Genomic DNA, 24,319 nt, shown 5'->3' with positions numbered 1-24,319 from the left:
ACACACGTATTCACTGAGAATAACTGGTGGTAAAATTCCTTTGAGGAAGCCGTGTAAAAGTCATCCTGCCGTGGATTTCGGAGAGCCTGCATGTGGTAATGTTTTGCAATACAATTAATGATCCCTTAAAGCCTCTTTTTAAGGATACAAATCTGTTTCTCCCTACATAGTTACACAGGAAGGACATTTAATTTGAAATAAGTGCTGTTTTAGTAAATTGCGGTAGGCGGTTGGTCTCCCCGCTAGAGAATGTTAATGTGGAGGCCTGTGATTTAGACCATTTGTACGCCACACAGAAACAGACCCTTGAGTGTGTAGGAAAGTGTGGAAAAAATGGGATAATTATCCAAAAAAACAGTAATTGGATGCTGCTAAAGGACAGCCATGCTGAGAGAATGCTCTGTGATACTGTAGGTTTGTACTGGTCTAATTACTAGTATAAATATATAGTGTTACGGTATATATGTTAGCTGTGTGTGTGTGTATTGTGTTTGTATTAGATTGTGGGGACCAAATGTTCCCCAGAATGTGATAAAAAAAAACCCTGTTATTTTAACATTGTGGGGACCATTTTTCAGGTCCCACACAAAGATCTGTGAATGAGTTTTCCCCATAGAAATGAATGGAGAGTCCCCACAAAGATTACAAATGTGTATGTGCGTGTGTGTGTGTATATACTGGCTTTCTGACTGTGGTGAGTGCAGTACCCCGTTTTTGATCGCTAAACAACTAGGAGGATGGTGTGATGAAGCTCATCGTTGCTGTTAGCTTAAGACCACTCCGCATCCAGATTGGGTGGAGGGAAGTACACTTTCAGAAAACCTTGTTCTTGTCCACCTTGCAAGTTAATTTCTTAAATGATGTCAGATGTAGAATACGGTATGTTGCGGTCTCCCATTGTCTTTCGCCCCTGCCGTGATTATCCTGTAAGATACATGTATAAAATTGAAAGGCATGGGGTGTGAGCTGCCCGGCACGCAGGTGGAGGTGGCGTCAGCCTGCTCCCCGACAGCTGGCCTTCACGGCTGGCTTCCCCTCTCTCAATGGCCACTGCCGCCTGGGGGGGTCAGCGTGGAGAGCGACGTGCTCTAATGGCACTGCGCTGCCTCTCAGCAGGTGTCTGAGGAGGTGTGTGTTTCTCTGGATCCCTCCTGAGCCGGACTGCTAGCGCGCCAATTGGACCATCTGTAAAGGCTGCGAATAATCAGCAGATTCACAGCAGAACGTTATACTGAAGGGGGCGTGTACACAGCATCCGGGCCCCACTTAAAAAGTCACACCCTCTGCGGTTTTTTTCAAAAACCTAAAGAAATAGATAGAAAGTGGAGTCAGAAGATACTTGAACTAGATACCTGGTAAGCAGATGATGCTGCCTCAGAATCTCCATTTATGTTCAGCCCAGTGACAGTTAGGAGACAGATTATTGACATTATATATACATTATATATAAACATATATTGACCCTCAAACTACACATTTGCATGTGGCCTCTGAGGTTTGGGACCCCTGTTGGCCACAAGCAAATATGTGCAAGAAATAAATGACCAAGTTATTCAAGGATGTGTTTTTATACAGAGTGGCTTCTGGAATGTCTGTTATGCACGCCTGGAGTCCATCATGCACTGGCAGTCAAGGGCCGTCGGAAACAGCATCTGTGTCACCGAGCAACAGAGAAAGGCAGGTTTCCCGGGAGACGACTGACGCGCACGGCTCCCGTGGCGATGCCAGAACACAGTGCGGTGCCATGGGGGCTCCTCGGGCCTTCGCGATCATGTGTCCGGCCTGGTGACACGCTCGGTGAAATGGTGGTCATCGTTGTCAAGGCAACGGGGTTCTGTAGCATGGATGCATAACTGTCATGTGATGGGTGATGGATGCGGCACATGCCAAGCTCAGGAGAGCCACGGGTCGTTGATCCATGTGTCAGATTCCACGATATATCGAGAGCCCCCCACCCCACTGACTCCTTTTGGTGGGGCCGGATGGTCATGTGGCTCAGATGGTTTGAGAACGAGCTGTGGCCCGCGTGTGACACGACGCCCTCGTACTCAACACGACGTGCCGTCGCTGAGGCCATGCAGCTGGTGGAATCACGTAGATCCGTGTGGGAGCCAGGAAAAGAGAGGGCAGCTGTCATACATATTGGCTGTTTGGTTTCTAGACACTTTGAGGTAGGGTTTTTATTACGTTTTAGTTTTTAGTGTTGCAGGGCATATCTGAGGGAATTTGCTCAGATGTGACCTCAGAGATGAGCTACTGGATGAGCTCCAGTGATTCTGCTTATTATTTTATTTTATTTAGATAGCCTGGCACACATAATATTAATTTCTTAGGATTCTTCCCCCCCTAAGGCTGACTGCCCTAAACGCCATCGCTCTAAATGACAAACATCTCTCCATCAACGCTAAGCTCTTTGGATTTATTTAATTATTCTGCACTATGTTATACAATCACATTGAAAACTCTGCGTGCTCGGTGACTTCTCACTCCTGTGTGTAGCTGGCACATGCCCTGCTCTGCACCTCCAAATGGCCCTTTGCGTGTGCACTCGTCAGCTCTGTGATTGGCTGGATATTTCACGCAGGGTTTATCCTGGTAAAATGGTGAATTTTCTTATTCTGCCACAATTTCATGAGAATAAGTTCACCCACTACACATGCTGCTGCCTACTAGCTTCTAAAATGCACACTATTTTTTCCTTTTGAGATATCAACCTACAACCTCTGCATTGTTAGCAAAATGCGCTACTTGTTGAGTAACCTGATGTGCTACAATTTTATATGTGCTTTTTGACACCCGTGCAACATGTGGCTGCGGCAGACAGACGGGCATTTCCGGAGGGTGGTACTGGACAATATGTCGGCTTGGGGGGGTTGTCAACCAGGATCTTGAGGTGTTTCGTCGTGTGGTGGGTGCGAAAACGCGCCATACCAGTGCCTGGTCCTCAACCTGACTTGACAATCATTATTGCTGTGTGCGTTGGTTAAATATTATGTTTATGGACAGTATTGGGTTGGTCACTCAGCATCCTTGATTTTCTCCATTTAAAAGTCTTTATTCACAAGAATTGAAGGCTGGCATCATGGTTGTTGGTGTCGTGCTTGTTGATATTGTGTTTGCTGACATTGTGCTTGTTGATGATGTGCTTGTTGACGTCACGTTTGATGGCATCGTGCTTGTTGATGTGAAGCTTGATGACATTGTGCTTGTTGATGTTGTGCTTGTTGATGTCACGTTTGATGGCATCGTGCTTGTTGATGTTGTGCTTGTTGACATCATGCTTATTGACATTGTGCTTGTTGATGTTGTGCTTGTTGACATCACGTTTGATGGCATCGTGCTTGTTGATGTTGTGCTTGTTGACATCATGCGTATTGACATTGTGCTTGTTGATGTTGTGCTTGTTGACGTCACGTTTGATGACATTGTGCTAGTTGATGTTGTGTTTGACGTCATGCTTATTGACATTGTGCTAGGTTGATGTTGTGCTTGTTGACATCACGTTTGATGGCATCGTGCTTGTTGATGTTGTGCTTGTTGACGTCACGTTTGATGACATTGTGCTTGTTGATGTGAAGCTTGATGACATTGTGCTTGTTGATGTTGTGCTTGTTGACGTCACGTTTGATGACATTGTGCTTGTTGATGTTGTGCTTGTTGACGTCACGTTTTATGACGTCACGTTTGATGACATTGTGCTTGTTGACGTCACGTTTGATGACATTGTGCTTGTTGATGTGTGTGTTGATATAGCGGCCTTGAACCAGTTGGTAAAGCAGGCTCCATTTAGCACTATGCATCCAAGGTCTTCTAACAGGTTAACCTTTAGACCAGTTTGATGGTAGCTTTGATGTTTGAAGAAGCTTTCCTTGCATATGAAGTCATTTGAAGAAAAAGAGATAACCCTGTGGAGACAGTGCCCATTATTAAAATTCACTGTCATCTTCTTAAATTGATTTAAACTTGAGTTAAATACATTGGTTATTTCCTCTGTCATACATCAAGGTAAAAAAGTTCAAACCTGTTTCCAAGGATTTATTAAGACACGTTTCCTCTGACAAGAAGCCTGAGAAAAGCTTGTTTATTTTTAATCTAAGGCCTGATTTTATTTCTCCAAGAAGATCAATTATGGTTCATTCTCAAGATATGTCTTACCTAGCATGTGATCAGCACCAAACGTCAAAAGCTGCAGAGCAGTAAGTATTTAATATAGATTAAAGATGTTCTTCTCTGTCCGTGCTCATAGATGACTGATGTGTTTGGTGTCAGTGATGAAGGATGACATCATGTACTGCACATGTTGTCTCAGAAATTCAAGATAAATTCAAGGTAGATCTGGTTTATTGTGCTTGAAACACATATTTGTTCAGTCCCCTCCATCTTCTTGCTAATAATACACCTGTATGGAAGCTAAAGCTGACGCCACGTCCTTTGGAAATCCCCAATTTTTTTATACAGAATATTCAGCTAGAGCTGTCAGGCAGACGAGAGTGGGGGTGGCATCTTTGGTCAGGCAGGTGATGCTTCTCTGTGTTTTTCACCATCTGTGTTCATGATGGAAGGAAAGATGTCATAGTGTCATTCCCTGGCTCCCAATAAATCCAAGCTGGCTTCCATTTTGGTTTTTCTAATTCCCAAAGGACATATCCAAAGGTAATTGTCCTCGCATCGTGCCAAAATGACATGCTTGGCTCTGGAGTTTTCCTCACTGTGCTGTGTTGATGCCGTCTCAGACCAGGCTCTGTAGGTCGTACCAGGAGGAGCCCTTTCTCTAGTCAACCTGCACTCCCACGCCCCCATCCAGCATGCCAGCATCTGCTCGCCATGCTTTCGCTTGAGTAATGCCCGCTGTCATCCACAAAGATATTGTTTTACAAGGTGCAGTCTGGGGCATTTCCGCGCCACATATCGACACAGAGAAATGATCACTTTCTATTCATCCATTCCTGTGAATTTCAAATAAGTGTCAAATAATATATCATTTTCCAATAAGCATGGGTGCTATTGTGTGCCCTTCTTTGTAGTTAATTAGTAGCTTTTAATCATAATTATAACCTCACAATATGCAAAGCCTGATGCATATAATTACTTAAATGAGTCATAAACTGGTTTTGTTGAGAGTCTTCCTATGTTATGCTTTAAGAGTAGCCTGGGTGCCTGAATGACTTAGTTTTCTGGTTCCTCAGGAAATCCAGAAGGGCCGTCTGTGATGGTTTTCCTAGGATGAGATCCTTACTAAAAAGTATTATGGTATTGTTATCAAATAATGGCATAGTAGTACCACTATGGTTAGACCATTCTAATCTGGCCACCTATAAACCAAGGTATAGCACATAGTATTACAATGTATCTTCAGTTAAAATAAAATGGTAATCAGTTAAGCATGGTAATAACATGCTTTTACAGTAAATATGGTATACACTGGTAATATAAGCTTATTTTCAATAGTATTTATGTAATGTTTACCATTCTAATGATATAGCACTGAAATTAGACATCATAATTACATTAAATGTACCATGCATGAAATGTATCTGTTTTGACTTAGTGAAGAAAACACTTTAGCAGTTTAATAGCTGCATGCATCAAAACCAATTAACCACTTAACCAATATAAATGTTTCAATGGCATAAATTGAAGGAAACTTTCTTTTATCAAAATGCATGTTCAAAACACAGAAATAAAACTGTTCACATTTTTAATTGTCTTCATTTGAAAAAATAGTTATTGATTTCTGTGAGATACAGTATTTCACCAAATCCAGTACAACTGAAATGATCTCAGTCCAGTGTAGCCCCGAGTGATCAAACCTACCAAGGCTCATACTAAATACCGTAGTATCAGTACAGGTTGGAAATAAATACCGTGGGACATAACAGAATACTATGATATCTGAACAAAGTACCATAGTATAAAATAAAATACTGTTCAAATGCTAGGAAAATATACCATATGTACATCATCATACCATAGATTTACAATGCACAGAAAGATGCTGAAGAACACTGAAAATACAACCAAGTACAACCATTCTGACATGATATTATCATGGTAACTTATAGTAAGGGGAGTGAATGCAAATAAGCTTAGGGAAATGCATGAGTCACAGAGCGGATGCAGGACTCGAACCAGCAGCCCTAGAGGTGTGAGGCCTCCATGCAACCTCATGAGATTTTGTGTGAGGCTGTGTTTGTGTTATGCGTTGTCATCTTGGAGGGACGCTCTTGCCTGCACTTGTTAGTGCATGTCTGTTGCTAGTGAGGGCTGGGCTAATTCAAGCACCCTATGTATGGTAATCATGTTAAGTATTCATTGTCTGAGCAGGAATGTTGCAATTACAGTATGAAAGCGCGTTATGTTTTCTTGATATATGCTGCCTCTTTCATCCCCTTGAACATGTAGGTACTTCAAATCCATTCTGAACACAACCATTCAAGAGCATGAAAAGAGCAAACAAGCCCAGAGCTCAGCGAGGAGTTTTCTCACTTCCTGTCTTCTCTCGTCTCACGGTGCGTGACCAGGGTGTTAGTTTATCTGAAGAACGTCCGTGTTGGTCTCGGATTAAGTGCTGCTGGAAGGGTTTGTTTGCCAGATAACCAGACCGGTTTGTCGAGAGCTGCATACATGCGCTGATCTGTTCCAAGCAAACGGTACCAGATAAACTGGACCAGATACACCAAGCAAGCCTCACTACTGTCCTCAGAGGCATCAGAAGGACTTACTGTGTAGGACCAGTCTAAGCTAGAAGCTACTGCAGTAGTAAATTTTTATCTTTATTGTGGAGTAAAGCACTTTGACGAGATATAAAACATTATGTGGCCTATTTTAAGGTCTTATGAATTGCAAGTCACATTTGAATTTATGCCTTACTGTATGTAAAATACTCGCTGTTAAAGTACCTTAATAACGGCTGATTTCTGCAGCCAACCCTGCTGCTGCTCCCGATCGCTCTGTTGTGCATTTGTCCTGTCTATTTATTATGACGATTAATGGAGACCAGGCAGACCCGAGCGGCACACTTTATAGACTTCTGCAGTGAAGCTGAATCACCACATGTTATGTCAATACTAGGAGCCACGGCATTAATTCGTTCTGGACCCCGTCACCTTCCAGGCTGCCGTCAAACTCAGCGGGAGGAAGGATTTGGCAAACGACTACAGCTCGCTTGTTTGCTTAAAACGAGGAAGCCGTTTACGGTTTGTTTGGGGAAACTACAATAAAGCCGTATAAATACTTCACTAGATAAAAAAAGGAAGACGTATTGCAAGTAAAAAAAAACCAGAGGGTTGACACCCAGAGCTGGGAGTGAGGAGATGTATAAAAGACCGCAGATTAGAATGATTATTAAAGGAAACGGGGCCACTATTAATTCTTTATTAACGAGGTATTTTTCCTGGTGGTTGTGGAGTTTGCTTTGCTTCACTAGTTTATATATAGCTAAAAACACACGTACGGTTACGATGCTTTGGAATTTTAGATCATAGAACGTTCTTACGGTCACTTTCATGTGGCAGGACATTCCCAGAATAAAACAAATCACGGGTGAATTATGAAAGCCGTCGCAGACGATGGATATCCGCCCCTGCTTGTCTGTGTCTTTTTTGTGACTCTTGGCAGCGCTTCCTGCATCATTTTTTACTGCCGTGTAACGCTGCAGGAAAACAGGTGGCCTTTGTGGAGATGTCTTTTCGATTCGTTTGCAGGAATCACGGCCAATTATAATATCCGCAGGAAAGCGTGAAATTAATTTGATGAATTAAACGTAAACGTAAGGAAAGTAGCTCCATATTTCCGCCCCGTTAACCGTTTTCCCACCTTATAATAAAAAAGACATGAATGCGCTTCCAGTTTTCCTGTTTCCTTTATACGCTGCAAGAAACATAAATGATAAAAAAAAAACGCCAAACCGCCAATTTTAAATAACTCTTAGCTTTTTCGGTGATTTGTAAAAAATAGGGTCCGTTTCATTTCAGTAAAGTAAAGTCAGATTGCTGTAAAGATTTAAAGCAACAATGTCCAAATCAAACAGAAAGTAATCGTGTTTCGTCATCTTGGGATGTATTGCCCCTCATGCTTGTATCGTTTTACTAAATGAATTTAATACGTCTTATTCAGAGAAACTTCGTTTCCCAATTAAGTTTCCTGCATACTTTGCTTCCTTTTACCACACACAGGGATTGCTGTTATTATTGTTTATATTAATGATGATTTCCATTTGGGTCAGTATTAATAATGCAAATAAAAGTAATGTGCTTATACTGAGCTGCATATAATGACTTTGCACATACTAAGTAAGTTAAACTCTCAGTAGGCTCCAGTTCATTTTACTCATTTGTTTATTTTTCTGTTTAGAATAATTTTGAAAATTTAAATTTGAAAAATAAACACATGTTGCACAGCTGTGGTGGTGCCTGAATGCGTTGTCTGTGACCGTGTTGGGTTGTATCACGACATATGTTACTTTGATTATTCTATTATACTATCAGATTTGAGTTTCTCTGAATTATGTGAAGGCCCAGGGGCCTTGGAATACAGACAAAAGCCTGTAAATTACAGGTCTTTGTATCAGTACCGGTAAGCAGGTGAGCTCTGAGAAATAAGGCATCGCCAGGTGATTTTATTAAACTTGCATTTCTTTGGTCTGCAGACTTCTCTGTTGCTCACCCTACTGGATCCTCGCAGTATCATCGCTAATGATATTGTGGTGGCCCAAATCTTTAGCATTTGAGATCTTACTCAAAGCTCATTACATGCGTGTCAGCCTGGCTGCAGTTAAGCAGTACGATGGGAGCTAAAGAAGCTCGGAAAAGGTCTCCTTCAGCTCGCTGTGAGATTTTCATCTTCCGGCCGTGAGACATGAGCTCATAACCGTGACGCATAACAAAAATATCATTTTATGGAGTTCTCAGGATACATTTTGTGTTTCTTCATTAAAACTGTTCAGCGCATGCAGAAAGAGGCGTCCTTTCGGGTTGGCCGCCCAGTATGGCTGATAGCGCCTCTCCCTGCCGTCAGGACCCAGCCTGAGCTGTCCGCCGCATTTGCCAGATGGGCCATGTTGTGGAGATGCTCCTTGGGGCGGCAGCATGATCATGATGGAGCACCTTGAAGACAAGAGTACGTGGCCCCCACATGCCAGAGCTTCCCGGGCAGATGGACAGAAACTCAGCGATCGCCACAGCGATGACTCACTCCAAGTTTTCAATCATCATGTCCTCTTCAGCTGTCCTTTTTTCAGTTATCTGACCACGACACTTACAGATTCTTCATTTGCTTTGTGCTTTTCTGCAAATAAGCAGTACACCCACCCTCATGTTGCGAGGCTGTTTAGTGCAAACCCCCGGCAGCAAAGGGTACAAGGCTCGGCTCCATCCTGGACAGGATGCAGTGCAATCTGCATAGATGAATATTTTACTGGAGTGATTTGAGCAGAAGTGGCTACTCAAGGGTACAACAGCAGTCTCTTCAGAGCTTGAACCTGGCACAGAAACCTATTGTGGAACAAGTTCACGTCCTCTACTCTACACAACACTACCCTGATAGACCCCATACAGGTATGTGAAGAGCAGGCCAGTACTGGAAGAGAATGCCATTGTGGAAATCATAGTAGTGACAGAATGTTATAATGCAGATCGTCTATAAGAGCTCTTCCTGGCTGTGTGACCTTGGAGAAGTGGACCCAAAAATCATTCAGAAGGCTCATTTCACTATTTGCGCTTTGATGACAGACTGCAGAGAGTGACATAGACCAGCGGCAGGCAAGCTTACATTTGGCTCCTTAAGAGTCTGTTTTGGTTTCTCCAGAAGCTATCAGACTGTACTAGCATTTGGGAGCCTGATTCACAAAAGAAATATTTGAAATAACTATGAACCAAAGCAGTCACTCAGGAAGAGTCCCAGTTATTTGGCATGACTAACTTGTGTCTTCATTTATATAACGGCTCGCACTGGTGTACGGTGGCGCTAATGACAGTGAAGAAATCACTGACCACCAGGCAGCCACAGATACTGGGTGTCAGCAAGGTGAGGTGAAGCCTTCGGAGCTGCCAGAGGGTCACTGTCACCGTCATCCCTGAAGTATGTCGTTTGAAGTTAATTGTTGGGGATATCGCTGTCTCGTTGTCCTCGGAAACCTCCGCTTAGGATCTGAACCCTTTCCATCCCTGGATTTGCACAGGTCCTATTCCTGTCCCTCCACCACTACTTAGACGTAGAAAGCAGCGTCTGACGCTGAGTGCTAAGAACTTTATATTGTCTTGTTTCCTGTAACAGGCAGTACCCAGCCACACATGACTGCATGCGGCTACACTGCTACGCGTTTAGCGTGGTAAAAATGTAAGTGGGAATGTACAATTTGAAAATCTGTGGGTGGCTCTTTATTTTTGGTGTTTATTATGATTGATTTGTTCATTCTTTGAGCTCGTTGCGTAATCGACGGCCCTACAGAGCTGGCCGTTGGCTTTATTTCACTTGTGTTGGTGCGATCCCCAAATGAAAGGACACATGGATAAAAACAAAGGCGTCCATTAGCATGCTGTTGACTCTTCTTGGGTCGGCCAGTTAGGAAAGCAAACAGATGAATGGAAAACGGGACTTCATACAGGGATGGAGTGACTTTAATGGGGCTGTGGGCTGAGTGTCTCTCAAGGACCATTTGCATGACAATGCTAAGTGAGATAATCGCCGTTTTGCAGCGAGTGCTGGCCATCTTAGTGAAATTGGCGTGTTTTGCCACCTTGTCTCATGGGCCCCGTCGATTGTGCGACGTCTCCTGTCAGGAGGCCACCAGAAGAGGTTGGGATTGAATGGTGCTGTGAAATTGAGTTGGTGTGTAGAGTGTATCTTTATGATTCTCCACATTCTTCTGTACCATGGTCTTTGTGTCTCTGACTGGAGTTTAACCTTGAGCAGCCTATAGCGAGTCGGCTTATTCATTGTCTTGTCCACCAAAGGCTGTCTTGTCTGGGGTGAAGGAGGGGAAGATGAGTCTTGCTTTTTATCTTCCAGGTGTTTGGATCTTCTGAAACGAGACCAAATGCACTTGTCAAGATATCGCAATGATTTTACTGTTATCAGGACTGGCACTCCTCGTATACATCTGCCATGTTTGGACACCGGTGCTCAAGGCTATACACATCCCTCTGTAAAGATGTCTACTTTTCAGGCGTTACGAAATCAGACTAAATAAATCTATCAGGCAATCAGATTCAGAAGCCTGAGATATTCGAAGCACAATCTCACACATCCAGCCTTTTGTGATCAATCTTTAAACCGCGATGAAAACCAACAAATGTTAAAATAAACAATACTTAGACAAGCCTGATAAAATACTTATATGTGGGCATGATGAAATCGGCTGCAAGGCCTTTCGAGATTTGTGCCGTTTTCCGGGATCCATTGAGCAGCCTGGCTGAGGAGCAGATGTCGCTCTACACTTGTAGATTTTCCAAACTACAGGTTGCATGATTTATAGATTCACTGCATTATCTTAAAAAAAGAAACGTAGCGAATGACGGCTACTTATGATAAGGTTTGTCTGATGTGTTCTCTGTGTGTCGAATTAATTTCATAGTTGTGATGGATTGAGGTGCCCCAAAGACACGCTGGGCCCTTATCTGGTCAATAAGAGGTAGCTTCGGGCATTTCGCACGGCAGGAAACACCTGCTCCGTCTGGCAGGAGGATCGTTATCATTCCACAGGTCCGTCAGCAGTTCTGGCGATTTCCAGGTTCAGGAATAACTCATGCTAGCGGCCAGCTAATCGCTTTCAAAGCCTACGTAAGCGTTAAAATTTGTAACAGTTTTTGACAAAGGGAGCTCAAGTGTAACAATAGCAAATGGATAATTTGCGATGCAGGTATCAGCAGTGAAGGAATAATCTGTGAAACGAGTCCACTATGTTGCAGTCCTATCCTCTCTGATCCAGCAGCCAGAACCCGAAACAACAGAATGTGAAAAATATGGACTTCACACCGCCTCTTTCGAATAATTAATCCTGCATCCTTTCTCCTCCAGCTAAAGACACAGCCCCTCGCCAAATCCGATTACAGCCATGCTTGTGATTTGATTAGCTTCACGCTAGCGTCACGGTTTTCAGAGGCGGGGCTTTCGTCGCCCGTCATCGAGGAGGAAAGCGGACGGCAAATTTGGTGGAGCACTCCGGCATGTACTAAGTGGCCACTTCAGGGTCACGTCCTCTAATCAGGCCATTTGTGTTCAACGGCACAATTATTCCGGGTGCTTCCGTCGTGCGGGAGATGTGTCACACCAAACAAAGGGGCTCTTTCTGATGAGATCGCCTTCAGAAATCCTCTGTGCTCAGCACCCGTTCGGACCCCCCCAAGGAGCCCGGGGACTTGTGGCCTCTTTATATGCTATGTCCCTTACAAATGTATAGCGTGTCACTATGCTGATTCTTTGATTTCAAAGCTAGTTAAATTCAGATAGTAGCATATCCCTGTAGAAATTTTGGCCCCTATGAAAGCATATCCTATTGGGCCCCCAATCAAGACTAATTGAATTATGTTCCAAATTTTAAATTTGGGCCCCTCTATTTGAAATCGTCCTAACATTCACCCCCTTTACAGCACCCCCCCCCCTGTACAGACTAGGAATTAGTGATTGCTGTTGTAGAGATTTGAGTGTGAAGAATATTTGTGGTGAGAATTGATGCACAGATAAGTGCAGATTGGTGATGCGTGTTATGCACGGGGCAGGACTCGGTGATGCCGAAATATACTTCAGACCTTGGTCTTTTTCCAATAGGCTTCACAGCCTAGAGCAGGCCAGACATGTATAAACAGATTTATCTGTTTATCTATGATGTTTGACCATGAGAGCCCTTTGACCCCTAACACGGCACCAAAGGCAGGCCAAAGGGCCATTATAAAATGAGTCCACATGGGTGTTTTTCCTAACCGTGGCAGGCACGCAATTTTGGTATTTTTTTTTGAAGCCGTAATATTAAGTGACATACGGTTATCAGACAGGAATTGCATATGGATGAAGTGTCAATACACACGTTTGCCCAGTCTGCTGTACCTAACCACTCATTAACTCCTTCAGTTAAAAATTGTCAGTGACTAAGACACCGTCGGCTCTGTGGGCTTATTGTGTGTGTGAAGCTGTATGCGAAGCTGTATGCGAAGCTGTATGTGAACAGCTTGTTAGAGTTTCCTCAACATTAAAGGAAGGTCCCTCATTTTTCATCTTCTGTTTCCGGTGAAGCCTTGATGCTATGAAACAATCATTCTGGGAGACTGGAGAGACTTGTTTTGTTACTGAAGGATCTTCATTTTAGATTCACAAATAGTAAAATATAGCAAACTTACTGTATATCTGTCTGCTTGGTGTCCTGTAGTTGAACCCTGTTGTACATTACTGCCCTCTGAATCACTCAGGCCATCTTCTGGCCCAACCCCGAAGCCTCCAAAGGGCTCTTTGTGTCCTGTACCTGAAATATTCCAAGTTTCTTCTGAACAAACATGACTTATTCATTATCACACCGGAATAGCAATGTCTGTCCATTGGCTCTAAGCTCCCCAGTGTCGCCCTACCTGGATTTAAATGGTTTCTCTTTTTTTTGGAAAGTTGTTACTTTTGAACGGCCTGAAAGTTGCTGTTTGTTTTCTATGCCGCTGCATTTTTATTGCTGAGCCTTACAGACCTTTTCACTGCTCAGAACAAAAGGTTTCTCCTTCTTCTTCTTTATTGTTTAACACTTAATGTGAGAGGAGATGTCAGGGTCATCGCTACTTCCGCCTGTCTGGTTTTCCCGTAATTCCCCTATTGCTCCCTCTGGGGGGGGCGGGAACTGCAGCATGCAGAAGAAGGTTTATAAAAACTGAAAGACATCGGCGAAACGCAAAAGGCATGCAGAACATGTTGGAAGGTGCTGGTAAAGGTGGTGTGGAAGGCGGCTGAAGTTTACTTCTACGAGACAGTGGTTGATGGAGCCCCAGGGACCGAACGTGGGGGCTGCATGGCCATTAGCTGCCTGCAGCACTCTGTCTTTACACAGTATAATTGCTTTCTTATTAGACCTGTTGCATATGGCCAGGTTTTCAGAAGCTCTCAGCTCTGCTCATATCCTGAGAATAATATTTTATTTCCTAAATGTTTTACTGCATGTACCGAGCACCGTGGGTTCCCAGAACTGAGACTCAACTACACAGAACTGCTAATGAAACCCCCCCCCCCTACTTGAATACTAAATGGACTATTCCAGATGGGGTGCACCTATGTCACATCCTTAGACCCTTGTAACCCAAGTTACAGGTTTGTTTTGCTTTTGAATCCTGTAGCCCGTGATCCTTGAATTGGTCTCCCCCAGCACTCTGTTTGGCACCTGATCCACTTTCGCTCCACACTGATCTTGGAGCAGCCTTTGGAAATGAAAACCCATCTCTGTTACACTCCGGTAGCACAGGCTATGATGTACTTTCCTCTATTTTCACATTACAATGTCGTATGGTATTTACGCCGTGAAGGATCATAGGGTTATGTTCACTGCAGCTAGAACTAAAGTAGGTGGTATGAGATGAGGCTGATCTATGTGATCTCGACAGACAACCTGCAAAAACTCGCATTGTCTTGCACAAAGGCTAAAAAATAAAAAAGATGCTAAGTTTATTGTGCTGGTTCTCTGGAAACACACTGCGAAATGCATTCACTCCACCTGCACCGTAATACGACTTATATAAGGACATGCTCCCGGACTAGATGTCCTTCCTGCATGGCTGTCATCCTGCTTTTGTTTACACTATTTTGTTACATCCTGTTCACCTTTAGACCTGAATAAAGTCCCCATTCTTTACAATCTTACTAAATCCAAGCATCTATTGGATTTATTGAATGCGATACCATATAATAATGTCAGTTTGTCACATGAAATCGAGGTGGCAACATGTTTTCCTGTAAGAGGTGGAGTGACAGCAAGTCTCAGGGATTCTGACAGCCATTTAAAGACAGACAGAGTGAAATTGGAAACATTCACAGGAAGGATGTCCTCTCTCCACACCGGCGAAAGCAAACACTGCTAGAGAAGGGTTGGGGTTTTGGGAATCTTGAAGTTTCAGTACTTTAGTTCCAAGCTCTGAGTTTTTTCACATTTTTAATTAATCTCCCAAGCTGGGCATTCCTGATGGGAGTTGCTCAGAAATAGAGTACATTCAGTGACCATATGGCCAAAACAAAATTAGTCAAAATTAACAGCTAGGAGAACCAATTAAAAAGAGACATTGTCTGTTAGCTATTCTATTAACATTTGCAATATGCAATGGAAAGTTTACTCAGCTCATTTTTGATCCAGAACATTCCTAACGTGACACTTACTCTGTACTTCTGAATGGATGTTTATCAGGCACACGCAGAGGGGAATCTGTTTAACCTTTGACCTTTGCCTAATTTGCATAGCTTCCCCTTATTGGTGTGAATGATTGAATTAGCATAATACTGTTTCGCTCATTGCTCTGTTTGAAATGTGCCTGCCGCCCTTGACACGGATAATTACACTGCATTTCCTGTGCTGAAGATCTGTCATGCTTCTGCTACACTTCTGTTTATTCAAGGACTTTCCAAATGACAACAATTACAATCTAATTAACCGACTACCACCACAGTCGCGAAAGCCAGGCCTGGTGAATTCCTGTTCCACTTTCGCTGCCTTTGATTGTCTCTGATACTCCGTACCCTGGGACTTGTTCCTGTACTCACCAGAGAATTAAGGGTAGCCAGCCTGTGCCCTTATGGTACCATGTTCTTGGTGCCAATTGGTTGCTCACAGCTGGAATGAAGACCTTAATGCTGATTGGAGGAGTTGCTGCCCAATGAGTTGCCTGTGAGCCGGTCAGGGGCGGGCGGATTAAACCCTTGCATTGTGAACACTATGCTCTCAGGAGGCTGGGGGAAAATCTGAGGACTGGGGCCTCTGTCAGGGGTATGTTTGTTACTTTTGGGGGCATTCAGAAAGTCGCTTCAGGGTCCTACATCCCAACAATGTAGTGACTGTTTGTGGCCAATAGGGGCTGCCCAAACCTCAGTTTGTCAGGTGAAGTCACACTTGGAGTCATTTGTTACTCATTCCGGAAGGTCACATCAACCATGAAGGCAGCAGATTTAAAAGATGGCTGATGTAGGGCCCCTTTCTCCCTTTATGTTCAGATTCTGGATCTGGAGGCTGGTCCATAATTATCCCAGTGTTTTGATGTTGCCAAGCCTTTAATTATATATAGCCAAAAAGGAGAATTAATTCCTGTGAAGATGAATCTCCACGAATGCCTCATTCTTACGCCCCCCCCACCTTTCCTGTCTCCTGCTTATTTACCAGTGACCCTGAACATCTTGCTGTTTAATGCTGCCCCAATCTTCTGACTGCTCTCTCGCTTTCTTGTTCTTTTCTCCTGTAAAGCGAGACGAACCGCCCTGCGCCTCCTCCCTCCCTCCCGCTCCCTGTCTCTCGCTCTTCCAAGCTCTACTGCAGCATCAAAGTCTGCAGCAGAATTTTCTCCTGGACTCACTTCAGTTGTTTCTTCACATTTATTGCAGTTTGTATGAGAAACATAATCAGCTACCCGATGGTGTATCTGAGTATTTATACCAGTCCGAGCAACGGCTGGAGTGGTAAAGTTTACAAAGTTGTAATCATTTGGCCAGGGAGGGGCGCCTTTTGGGCCCTAAATGGAAAGGCCAGTCCCCCCGCAATGCCTCAGTTTGTAACGCACCTTGTCTCCATGTTGTGTGTTTACCTTTCAGGCTGTCGGGATTCATGTTACCCTCTCCGATCGTGAGCACGGGATCAATCCTGGCGCTGTGGTTCACCACCGATTTCGCCGTAAGCGCTCAAGGATTTAAGGCGATTTATGAAGGTAAGAGACAAAGCCTGTTTTTCTCATGTTCTCCAAGCCACGCTGGTGTTAAATATTTATCGAGTATTATGGGATGTGAGTCCATCCAGCTAGGGCTGCTAAATTCCATGGTGTGTGTATGTTACTTATGGGGGTGGAGCTAAAGCCGCAAAGTTAAAGCCCGCCCTCCAGACTCCTACACTTGAAAAAATGTGTTGTCTGAACATATTGTAGAGAGATTGATGTTTGAGTTCTCTCTTTGCTGCCGTCTCAGTAACATTTCAGTGACTGACTGGTGTCCTTGTGATCTTTGGGATGTAACTGTACCTTGATATAACTTAGGTAACCACACCCTGATCTGACATAGGTAACGACATTAGACCTCATTAGGTACAAGGTCACACCAACGCTGAGGCCTTGGCTCACTTGTTACTGCTCACTCTCTGGAAGTACCTAGTCCACTCCCTTTTGTCTGTCTACCTGTAAGCCCTACCCCTTCCCCCACCTTTCTCTGTACCTGTAAGGTCCGCCTCTTCCCCACCTATTTACCTGTAAGCCCCACCCCTTCCCCCACCTTTCTCTGTACCTGTAAGGTCCGCCTCTTCCCCACCTATTTACCTGTAAGCCCCACCCCTTCCCCCACCTTTCTCTGTACCTGTAAGGTCCGCCTCTTCCCCACCTATTTACCTGTAAGCCCTGCCCCTTCCCCCACCTTTCTCTGTACCATAAAGCCCCGCCTCTTCCCCCACATATTTACCCATAAACCCTGCCCCTTCCCCCACCTTTCTCTGTACCTGTAAGGTCCGCCTCTTCCCCACCTATTTACCTGTAAGCCCTGCCCCTTCCCCCACCTTTCTCTGTACCTGTAAGGTCCGCCTCTCCCCCACATATTTACCAATAAGCCCTGCCCCTTCCCCCACCTTTCTCTGTACCTGTAAGGTCCGCCTCTTCCCCACCTATTTACCTGTAAGCCCTGCCCCTTCCCCCACCTTTCTCTGTACCTGTAAGGTCCGCCTCTCCCCCACATATTTACCAATAAGCCCTGCCCCTTCCCCCACCTTTCTCTGTACCTGTAAGGTCCGCCTCTCCCCCACATATTTACCAATAAGCCCTACCCCTTCCCCCACCTTTCTCTGTACCTGTAAGGTCCGCCTCTTCCCCACCTATTTACCCATAAGCCCTGCCCCTTCCCCCACCTTTCTCTGTACCTGTAAGGTCCGCCTCTTCCCCCACATATTTACCCATAAACCCTGCCCCTTCCCCCACCTTTCTCTGTACCTGTAAGGTCCGCCTCTTCCCCACCTATTTACCTGTAAGCCCTGCCCCTTCCCCCACCTTTCTCTGTACCTGTAAGGTCCGCCTCTTCCCCACCTATTTACCCATAAGCCCTGCCCCTTCCCCCACCTTTCTCTGTACCTGTAAGGTCCGCCTCTTCCCCACATATTTACCCATAAGCCCTACCCCTTCCCCCACCTTTCTCTATACCTGTAAGCCCGCTTCTTCCCCCACCTATTTACCTGTAAGCCCTGCCCCTTCCCCCACCTTTCTCTGTACCTGTAAGGTCCGCCTCTCCCCCACATATTTACCAATAAGCCCTGCCCCTTCCCCCACCTTTCTCTGTACCTGTAAGGTCCGCCTCTTCCCCACATATTTACCCATAAGCCCTACCCCTTCCCCCACCTTTCTCTATACCTGTAAGCCCGCTTCTTCCCCCACCTATTTACCTGTAAGCAATGCCTCTTCCTGCACCTTTCTCTGTACCCTTAAACCCTGCCCCTTCCCCCACCTATTTACCTGTAAGCCCCGCCTCTTCCCCCACCTTTCTCGATACCTGTAAACTCCGCCTCTTCCCCATCTCTGTACATTAAGCCTCTTCTTTTCTCCCACCTCTCCCTTTAACTGTAAGCCCCGTCCCTTCCTCTACCTGGCAGTCACCATAGCAGCAAGCTTCCTGACAGTGGGCATGTTTGCGACCTCTAAACTAACCCAACATCTCAAATCCACACAGCCCCTGGTAATATCATGCTAGAATGGCTCTGTTGCATCTCTCTGCTTTATGGGCACTTTAGCAGGGGAATTTTCTATATTTTTGAGGGAAAAACATACAGCTATGACAGCTCAGCGTGGTAGTAGAGGGGCAACACCGCGGCCTCCCGCCTCTGGGATTGCTGCTTGGAATCCCACCTCTGCTCTGCGCTCTATGTGCAGTCTGTGTGTTTGCATGTGCAGGCTAAGGGTCATTCTCAGCTGGCCGAAAGGTGCGATTGAGGGTGTGGGCTGGTCTGCTATGCTCCCCCCGCGGACCCCCTCCCCCCATCCCCAGGGGTAAGTGGTGAGGTGACAGATGGGTTTACGGGTGTTGTCTTGGTGCTGAATATTCTACTACAAAATGCATCAATTTGAATGCACGTCATTGGGGCAAGCGCCGGATGTTACCGGAGAAATGGTGATTTATGGGCTGACAAAAGGGCTTCATTCCATGAGAGTCCTCAGCCCGAGGGGGGCGGCTGGCTTTATAACCACCAGCAAATAAGTAAATAAAAAATATAATGGTGAACTTTATGGGGCAGCATGGTGTGGTGGGGAGGTGCGTCTTCATCTGCAAGGAATGCTTCTGAGCACTGTGGTTCGGCCGTATCACACCCGAATTGTCCTGTAAGCCGCAAAGCTACTCTGGACACACCTGAAGGCCGTGTGCAGGATGCAGTGTGAACACAGCACTGGCTGTGGGTGATTCACCTTCAGTCTCAACTGGGACCCCCAGTGAGTCACACCTGAAGGCCGTGAGCAGGATGCAGTGTGAGCACAGCACTGGCTGTGGGTGATTCACCTTCAGCCTCAAGTGGGACCCCCAGTGAGTCACACCTGAAGGCCGTGAGCAGGATGCAGTGTGAGCACAGCACTGGCTGTGGGTGATTCACCTTCAGCCTCAACTGGGACCCCCAGTGAGTCACACCTGAAGGCCGTGAGCAGGATGCAGTGTGAGCACAGCACTGGCTGTGGGTGATTCGCCTTCAGCCTCAACTGGGACCCCCAGTGAGTCACACCTAGCTCCGTTTATGTCTTATTAGACTCAGGGTTCATGTACTAGGTGAATGTGAGCTGTTCACGTGCTCCTGCATTCTGGGCTTCTTAGGGTTTCAGGTGTCACCTTGTGGGGGGGGTACGGGTTGCAGTGGTGTTGTGGAGGACAGAGGGGCAGTACTTATGATGCCTGTCTTTTGACGACTTGTCCTTTCACAGTCGTTCACAGACACACGTTCTGGCATGACTTCTGAGGCGCTGACGTCCGGGTGCCGCCCATGGTTGTGGCGTTTTAGAAGACCTGCAGACATTAGGCAGTCAGGGCTGGTCGAGAAACTTTAGGTTCCAGACTTTCGTGATCTTCTCTTCAGATGTCTAGCCCTGAAGTTCAGAACATGGCCTTCAATCCTGTTGGCTCTGAGCTCCAGATCTCAAAGACGGCCTTGTAGGGCCCTTCTGGCAGCTTCCATGAAAACAAAAACAAAAAAAAATCAGTTGTACATCTGGCTAAAACTGTCATGATGCAAAAATGATGGAATGGAGCCACAACCATCCCACTGTTCCTCAGCACAGATGATGGAAGTTCTTCTTCTCCGAACGGCTTTATTTTAGGGTCACATTAAATTAGGGGATTTGCAGCTAGGCTCGCTGAACTCTCAGCTGAGTATGGGGAATCGCATCCCCGAGGCGTGTAGATTGGCAGGTGTTTACTTTGGGCGCTCGCGCCTCTCCGCGGATGGAAGGAAGGTGGCTAATTTTCATAAATGACCACTTATTTCCTGCCCGTTCCATCCAAGCAAGAAAAGCAATGCAAGAGGCTGAATGAGAGGTGGGCTGGAGCCAAGACCGGACCTGTCACATGACACACAAGGCCCCATGATACTGGCATCTGGTTGGCTCCTCAGATGAATGGGCGGTCCATAGCTGTTGACTTTGATTTCAAGGCACTGTAAATCCTCCAGGGCAGATGAGCCAAACAAATATAGCCTGGAGACATTAACACAAAACCAAGTTGCTGATTATCAACAAGTATTTTTGAGGTACAGTAGGAAATTCAATGTAAATAAAACATTTGTTCAGATGTTCTTGGTTTATGAAAATGCATAGCACAGTTCGAAATGGCCTTAAGCACATGCAAATGTCTCAAGGTTGATTTTTTACCACCTTTATTGAGTCATGACTAGTTGTAGAAATGTGTGAGATTTTAATGTCTTTCTCCTTCTGCATGTAAAATCATCAAAATCAATGATGGAGACCTAGCTAATGCCTAGATGATGATGTATTCATGCATGTATTTCATTTTCTGACATGAACAACAGGAAAATGATAAAGGAAAACAGAAAAACCTCCCAGTCGCCGGTCTCTCTTGATCTTCAGTGTCATGTGTAATATTATATATTGTAGTCAGATAATAACATTGTTGTGGTACTTATCTGTGTACAGAGGTCTTGTGTTTTGACAGCTACAGGCATAATTTGATGCTTTTTTCCCTCATGCATCCTCACATGAAGCGTGATGTGCGATTTCTGAATAACGGCACAGGTTGTTTCTGCTCTGGGATCGTGCGGTAAGTCATGGAGGCGCCTTCAGATGAGGCCGAGGTCTCCAGAACCGTGGTCTTTTCCAGGTAATGAGTTGCGTAACAGAGCTGTCTGATCCACGTTTAATGTCGGCGGCGGACAAACAGAAAACCCATCCAGCAAATGGGTGATTCACTGCCGCCATGAGCCGAGCACATTTAGAGGCGCATGTGTATGGAGAGAGAGCATCATTTCACACCAGACACATTGGTTTAACAGATGGTTCCTATTTTTTGGTGTCAGCCCGTCCCAGGTCGGAAATTCGATGGTTGTAGTGTGTCTCGTTCAAACCCTCTGAGGCATAGGAGTAAGAGTGCTACTCAAAGCCTCTGGCCACCATTTAGATGAGTGTGAAAATCCCTGAGTACTAGTCTGCTGTTCATTCCCTATCGCTGTGACCTGTGGGCAGAGGGTCAAACGGTGCCTGACTGTAAGATCTTCTCTTCTGTGAAGTTAATCATGCTTTCTCAGGAACAAAGGCCTCCAGCCTGCCAGGCCGCGTTCATGCTGCGTTGGTCGGGCTCCTTTTCTAAGCTCTCGACTTATATATTTACAAGAATTTTCTGCAGCAAAAATAAAAATTTAGATTTTCTCAATTTTTGAAAAAATTTGCTCATCGTGTGCTGCTCAAAAAAAGCCATCTGTGGCCGACAAAGTTGTCATATAACTTTGCTTTGCACTTGCAGCATTACTATTTATGGCATATTTTACGATGGTGCCCGATTTGTACCTTGCACGTCTGTGCACTTGCAGCATTCCTATTTATGGCATATTTTACGATGGTGCCTGATTTGTACCTTAGACGTCTGTGCACGTGCAGCATTACTATTTATGGCATATTTTACGATGGTGCCCGATTTGTACCTTACACGTCTGTGCACGTGCAACATTACTATTTATGGCATATTTTACGATGGTGCCTGATTTGTACCTTACACGTCTGTGCACGTGCAGCATTACGCTTTATGGTATATTTTACGATGGTGCCCGATTTGTACCTTAGACGTCTGTGCACGTGCAGCATTACTATTTATGGCATATTTTACGATGGTGCCTGATTTGTACCTTACACGTCTGTGCACGTGCAGCATTACGCTTTATGGTATATTTTACGATGGTGCCCGATTTGTACCTTACACGTCTGTGCACGTGCAGCATTACTATTTATGGCATATTTTACGATGGTGCCCGATTTGTACCTTACACGTCTGTGCACGTGCAACATTACGCTTTATGGTATATTTTACGATGGTGCCCGATTTGTACCTTGCACGTCTGTGCACTTGCAGCATTCCTATTTATGGCATATTTTACGATGGTGCCTGATTTGTACCTTACACGTCTGTGCACGTGCAGCATTACGCTTTATGGTATATTTTACGATGGTGCCCGATTTGTACCTTAGACGTCTGTGCACGTGCAGCATTACTATTTATGGCATATTTTACGATGGTGCCCGATTTGTACCTTACACGTCTGTGCACGTGCAACATTACGCTTTATGGTATATTTTACGATGGTGCCCGATTTGTACCTTGCACGTCTGTGCACGTGCAGCATTACGCTTTATGGTATATTTTACGATGCCATAAATTTATGATTTGTTTTGGTATTTGTTTTGATAATTCTGTTTTGGTAAGTCAACTGTACGAAGTCAGTCAGGAAATAAGTGTTTAGTGTAGCTGAGCAACATATTAGGGAGTGCTGCCTTGGTGGCTGAATGGTGATATGAAGAGATCACCTCAGTGCCTTGCTAAAACACTCACAGACATGTAACCCTTTCCTGACAGCTATGACCATGGCAGACACACGATGATTAATGTTTATCTGTCAGTTGGAGTGGCAAACAATCATGTGACTGCGGGAGAATGAAAGATTTATCAGGGGATGAGAAGTGGTGCACAGGTTGGTGCCGGGAAACCAGGTTATTAATATAAACCGCTCAGTTCCAAACTGAAGCAGCAGGTCAGCGAGGGGGTGGGGAGTAGCGAGGGGGGTGGGGAGCAGCGAGGGTTGTTCGCCGCAATGGGTTTTGGGACTGGCGCATATCAAAAGCGAGGACAGGTGAACAGACTGGACGCGTGGGGGCTTTGGGGTGGGGAGCAGCGAGGGGGCTTTGGGGAGGGGAGCAGTGAGGGCAGGTGAACAGACTGGACGCGTGGGGGCTTTGGGGTGGGGAGCAGCGAGGGGGCTTTGGGGTGGGGAGCAGTGAGGGGGCTTTGGGGTGGGGAGCAGTGAGGGGGCTTTGGGGTGGGGAGCAGCGAGGGGGCTTTGGGGTGGGGAGCAGCGAGGGGGCTTTGGGGTGGGGAGCAGCGAGGGGGCTTTGGGGAGGGTCCACGCTCACACGCCACCAAAAGCATCTCTCCTCTGTGAAGTTAATTAGCCTTTCTTGGGAAGCAGGCCTCCAAGACTGATTATTCACAGAAATAAAGCGTAATTTCTCCTATCTGCCTACCTCGGTGTACATGGGCATAATTTCTTATTACAGATTTGTGATGTGCCTGTCAGGCAGTAAGAGCGGTAATTCTCTGCACAGACAGTGGGGCCTGTGAAGTCGTTTTGTGCCCTCTGTGCGAAGAAACATAAGCAGTGATATTAAGCATGATTTTCTCAGAAGTGGGTACTTATCAAAGCTTTCATATTAGTGTAAACGGAAAAGCTTTGAGATACGGAAGGCCATAGTGAGCCGTGCAACGGTCACATCCAGGGGTGAAACAGAGGCCAGCAAATTCTTATTCTTCTTTATCCTCACAGTATTCAAACAACAATACTCCTGGCTTTTATTAGCTTCAGTGTCTGTCGTTTGTTTTGTTTGCTCTTACTTCTTGTACTCTAGTCTTTTTTTACACTTTCTTCTGTTGTTATTCCTCG

The 24,319-nt window shown here is 45.3% G+C and overlaps 1 protein-coding gene across 4 annotated transcripts in view; it reads left to right on the top strand.

Annotated features, from left to right (window-relative positions):
* Nucleotides 1-24,319, top strand: part of LOC125739298 (CUB and sushi domain-containing protein 1-like) — a 348,758-nt gene that overhangs the window by 127,718 nt on the left and 196,721 nt on the right. For all 4 annotated transcript variants that reach the window (XM_049009249.1, XM_049009247.1, XM_049009245.1 and 1 more), the window contains exon 3: nt 16,753-16,865. In XM_049009249.1, coding sequence (XP_048865206.1) covers nt 16,753-16,865 — 113 coding nt within the window. The remainder of the gene's footprint in view (nt 1-16,752; nt 16,866-24,319) is intronic.

This window comes from Brienomyrus brachyistius, chromosome 3 (genome assembly GCF_023856365.1).
Source record: "Brienomyrus brachyistius isolate T26 chromosome 3, BBRACH_0.4, whole genome shotgun sequence".
In the NCBI taxonomy this organism is placed as follows: Eukaryota; Metazoa; Chordata; class Actinopteri; order Osteoglossiformes; family Mormyridae; genus Brienomyrus; species Brienomyrus brachyistius.
Note: the sequence above shows the minus strand (reverse complement) of the source record. Positions and strands in the feature narration are given on the sequence as shown.